The sequence below is a fragment of the Sphaeramia orbicularis genome, chromosome 18 (genome assembly GCF_902148855.1).
Source record: "Sphaeramia orbicularis chromosome 18, fSphaOr1.1, whole genome shotgun sequence".
NCBI classification, from domain to species: Eukaryota; Metazoa; Chordata; class Actinopteri; order Kurtiformes; family Apogonidae; genus Sphaeramia; species Sphaeramia orbicularis.
Genome location: NC_043974.1, coordinates 37,420,276 through 37,425,383, shown reverse-complemented (window position 1 = coordinate 37,425,383; position 5,108 = coordinate 37,420,276). Strand labels below are relative to the sequence as shown.

At 31.7% G+C, this 5,108-nt stretch overlaps 1 protein-coding gene across 2 annotated transcripts in view; it reads left to right on the top strand.

The window, feature by feature from the left end:
• The window catches only part of LOC115438454 (low affinity immunoglobulin gamma Fc region receptor III-like), an 11,685-nt gene extending 6,942 nt beyond the window's left edge, over positions 1–4,743 (top strand). Inside the window, exons 8-10 of one of the 2 annotated variants that reach the window (XM_030162100.1) lie at positions 1,263–1,325; positions 2,887–2,954; positions 3,983–4,743. In XM_030162100.1, coding sequence (XP_030017960.1) covers positions 1,263–1,325; positions 2,887–2,954 — 131 coding nt within the window. In that variant the 3' untranslated portion in view covers positions 3,983–4,743. Of the gene's footprint in view, positions 1–1,262; positions 1,326–2,883; positions 2,955–3,982 lie in introns of both variants that reach the window. The other variant, XM_030162099.1, reaches the window with a different exon arrangement.
• Positions 4,744–5,108: the final 365 nt, after the last annotated feature.

Sequence of the window (5,108 nt, the reverse complement as noted above, 5' to 3'; positions counted from 1 at the left end):
GAAAAGTGCCAGGTACCAAAATGAACCCAATTTCATAGAAGCACCCATTTTGAAAAAAAAAAAAACATGTATCTTTGCAAAGCAATGAAACAAAGACATACAGTAATTCACATGTAGACTATAATGGACCAGTTTAAACAAATTAGAGGTACAAATTAGGAAATTCATCCCTTTTGTAAACTTTATTCAAGGCATCCCCTTCCAATACATTTCTTCATTCCTTCTCTTTTTTCATTTCTGTCCTCATCTTTGCAGTAACCCTTGGTATCATAAAACTGTTTACAAATAACAGACTTTTTTTTTTTTTTATGGGCTCAGCTGGCTGACAGCCAGCTGTCTGTACCGATAAGGCAGCAGCCGACACCAACTGTACTCAAATAACAGACTGTTAACGCAACCATTATGCATCAGACTGTAATCTTTATTTAAATTTCTGTCTTTTTACATGATAAAAGTAAGTCGAACTGTGTGCCCCCTTTTCTTTTCTTTTCTTTTTTTTTTTTTTGTTCCTTTATTTTTCCTTCTCCCTGAGCCTTTGGGTGGGTGGGATTTGATGTTTGTGTGTGTTGTTCTGCCTTGGACTAGTTCATATGTCCTATGCTGATGTAGATCCCTATTTGAAAACTGAAAAATAAAGTCTTAAAAAAAAAAAAAAAAAAGAAAGAAATTAGAAAATTCATATTAATTTAGTATTAAATTTGCCACCTTTTGGATAAAAAAATATGAGTGAATAATTTCATATATGAGACTGAAAACATTTCTCTGGCCAGTCCTCTCAGCTATAAAACCAGAGGGGATTCATTGCACTGACTATTAATCAAACTACTGGAATTATTTATCTTTAAAACATGTTCAGTTAGATTATTACATACATGAATATGTGTGTCATCTGCATAACAATGAATAAATAGGAAAGAATGAGAATAAAAGTATAGCTAAATTAAAATAAAAACTAAATAGGGCCCAGAACCGAGCCTTGCGGAACTCTCCTAGGAGAGAATGATGATGATGGTACTAAATTTGAAACATTTTAAAGGAATGGCTGTAACATTTAGATTTGTTCCAGACTAGCTATTTGCTCTTTTTTCCTTCCAATGAACAAAGAAAGACATAACTACATGTCTAGTTTTGCATTGGTTTAAATGTTGAAAATCGATGAGGAAAAACATTGAATACACTTAATTCTTTATCGCTGATCAAGTGCTATGTGTTGTGTCAATAAATGTTATCACTGAACATACTCATTCATTGTTGGCTTTCAGATGAAGATGGACTATCTGCACACATGTACTACATTTTGGACTTGAAAGATGACAATCAAGAGGGTGAGACCTTGTTTAATTAACACTATTATATATATGGTTTCATAATGTGTATACAGTAAAGTATAAGTCCAGTGTAAGTGTAAGTCCAGTAATTCAAAGCAATGTGAAAAGTATGAACATTTTATAGTCGCAGAAAAAATTATTAGACCATCAAAAGTCACCAAAAACAATGGTTATGCAAGCAAGTACTAACTCCTGTGTGTATCATGTGACTAAAACAGACAGAAAAGAAAACATGGAATGCCTAAAAGCACTGTTTTTGTCAGTACAATGCCATAGATATTGATGTAAGAACTGAAGTGATTTTAGTTATTATCAAGAAAACATGGAAAATGGATAGATATCAGCTCTGAAATTAAACTATTATGAGCTATTTTTGTTGTTATCATTATATTTGTCCAAACAAATGCACCTTTAGTTGTACCAGGCATTAAAATGAACAAGAAATGGAAGAAAACAAGGGTGGTCTAAGAATTTTTTCCACAACTGTATATACTGTTCTTCAGTGTTGGTAACACTGAATATACTGTTTTCCTTTTCTTTCCATCTGTCAATAATACTATTTTTTCCCACTTTTAGTCAGATGCCAACTGCATTTTAGTGGCTACCTACATTATTTTTTGTACTTTGCTATATTTACACCAAATCTTAACTCTATGGAGAGACATTTGTTTCTTTATTCATCAATCAAAAATAATGAATTTGCAATTAAAAAGAATAGATTTGACACCAAAAAAAGAGATTTGAGAGCAAAAGACAGTAAGTGGCAATAAAAACAGACCATTTTGCTTATAAATTACTCCTCTTTGCTTGTGAGTTAAAAACTCTTGTTTGCAACTTCAAAAGTTTTGCTTGCGATTTAAATTGCACTTAATGGGTGGGGCCTACGCTGATGGATGAGGGAAGAGTTTCTATTGGTCTCAAGCAAAAGCTTTTAACTCACAAGCAAAGAAGAGTGATTTATAAACAAAATTATATATATATTTTTGATTGCCACTTATTGTCTTTTGCTCTCACATCTCTTTTTTGGTTGCAAATCTATTCTTTTTAATTTCAAATCCATTCTTTTTGATTGATGAATAAAGAAACAAATGTCTCTCCATATAACACCAGTCATTACTTCATCTTAACAACTGTAACATCTGAGTATCTTTAACCTGATTTGTCTTATATGTCGGTGCTCTGCTGTTGACTGACAATGACTGAAAGTACATAACTGTGCTTACACTCATACTGACATGTTTCCTGTCTAGAAAATAGAAAGAAACCACAGTTTGCAACAACAGCTCCATACTTTAAGACTGACCATCAATTTTTATGTGTTAAATACTGTCACAGATATATGGACAATACTGTTTATAGAATGAATTCTATGCTGATGTTACTTTCCATAACATTAAAAAAAATAAAAGATCCAAATGCTAATGCTAATTGGCTTAAGAGTCTAGTTTAGACCAGCTCCAAACATAAAGTGTCATGATATAACTTTGTTCTCATGTGGTGCTATATTAATAAATTTGATTGATTTATTATTAATGTAATTGTTGAACTTTCAAAGCAGGACCTGGAGTTTCTGCAGCTGTTACCAACCAGCCTTCAGCAGATGAGTTCTATTCTCTACTCCAGTAGGTAAGACTGAAGCATCAATCATGATTTTTTTCTTTACCTTATTGTGCCTTAAAGTTAAATCCAGGCTCTAAACTAATGCAATTTACTATTTTTTTTTTTTTTTTTTTTTTTTAATTCTAATTAACATATCATATTGAAATGGTCAAATAAGTTAATTTCTTAAACACAGAAGTATGTTGTTTTTTTGTTTTTTATTAACTTTATTTATAGAGCTTTTCAACATTTAACAACTATAACACTTAGAATTTCAAGTGATGTGTTATTAATGCAAAAATTGACACCGGATATGATAAACAAACAGAACCCATAGGAAAAAAAAAAAGGCAATACAAGCAAAACACGCATTACAAGACAGTGCATTCTGGTACATTTAAAGAGAGAAAATAAATAAACTAGAAGCACTCGGAGAGCGCAGACCTCCGCCTAAGCAGATCAGTGGGCCCCCGTACTAACTTTTTGAGTTATCTTGCACACAGACAAACAGAAAGACAAACCAATGCCAGCAAAAAGATAACGTCCTTGATGGAGGTAATAAATAAATAAATAAATAAATAAATAAATAAATAAATAGGTCAATCACAATATAAACAACTAAAATGTATTTACAGTTCCAGGCCAGAGTAAAACACATAGTGTAAAACAGGCTCCCATATTTAGTTAAATTTGTTGACAGAGTTATTTAGGGTGCTGCTAATTTTTTCCAATTTTATATTAAACATGATGTCAGAAGTATGTTTAAATATAAAGACAAATTCTTTTTTTTTTTTTTTTTATCAATTTTTTATTTATTTTCATAGTGCATCTCCAAAAGTACAATACAAAAAAAAGAAAGAAATTCACATTTTATAATATAAGATTTTGTGACACACAATGTATAAACCCTACCCCCCCAGAACCAATGATAAAGATGAATTTTTGGGAAAAATCACTTCACTTAACATTATATAATTTATAACTTCAAATGCATAGTTCTGAACATTTTATTAAAACCTATTATAACCTTCCTGTTCTATGTGTGTGTCTTACAGGTTTCTGAGAGATGGCTGACAAGAAAAGAAACTCTGACGTTCAGTTTTGCTTCTTTTTTATGTGTGTGGTTTGAGGAAGTGGCACACTGATGTTCACTGTTATTTAACTGAACACCCTACCACAGGCAAAAACGGATCCATAAAAAAGCCAATATATTTACTAAAAGTTCTGTATTTGTCCAACAGAAACCAGCATAGGTAGAGCAAAAGTGCACTTCATCATTTTTAGAGAATAACTTCCACTGGGTGTTTTTTTTTTTTTTTTCATTGTTGGTGTGGATACAGATCTAAAGTTTAATAGTTATGTCAGTTCAGGTCACTCAGATACTTAACGCTGTCATTGACTTGAAAAAGTGTGAACAGTGAAACTTTGGTCTGTCTGCACATCCTGTTCATACATCTGAGACCAGTGTTCACAAAAAAAAAAAAAAAAAAAAAAAAAAACAACTTTCCATAGCCTTTAAATAGAGTCACTGTGGTAAACTGTTGTCAATGTTCACAGAGTCTGCACTAGAAACATCACGTAAACGTTGGATATGTCTACATAAAGTCTGGTGAGAAGTACAGGAAACCAAATGTGAACGTAAATAACTCAGTTTTTTTTTCATGTAAAGTGTTTTTGTGTGCTTTTTTCTGTAGTTGTTGAATCTATCTTTAAACCAAAGTCTGAAAAACATCAGTGTATATGTCACAAATAGAACCAAACTAATGAACATGTGACTGGTTAAACAAAAGACTGACCCATGTCATGTCTATGTACACTGCAAAAAAAGGCCTGTACAAAAATCAGAAAATTAAACTCATTATTGGGTTACAATGTATTATTTCAAGTACAATTATCTGCCAGTGCAGTAAGAAAACTGCACTTATCAAGTTTTCTTAAAATAAGAAAATATTATCAAAGGATTCTAGAATTCTAAAGTTCTTATTTTAAGCAGAATATACTTGTTTCAAGTCTTCATAGTAAGATTGTTTTTATCTACAGTGTGTATAGGATAGGACAGAATAGAATAGAATAGAATAGAATAGAATAGAAGAGAAGAGAAGAGAAGAGAAGAGAAGAGAAGAGAAGAGAAGAGAAGAGAAGAGAAGAGAAGAGAAGAGAAGAGAAGAGAATGCTTTTATT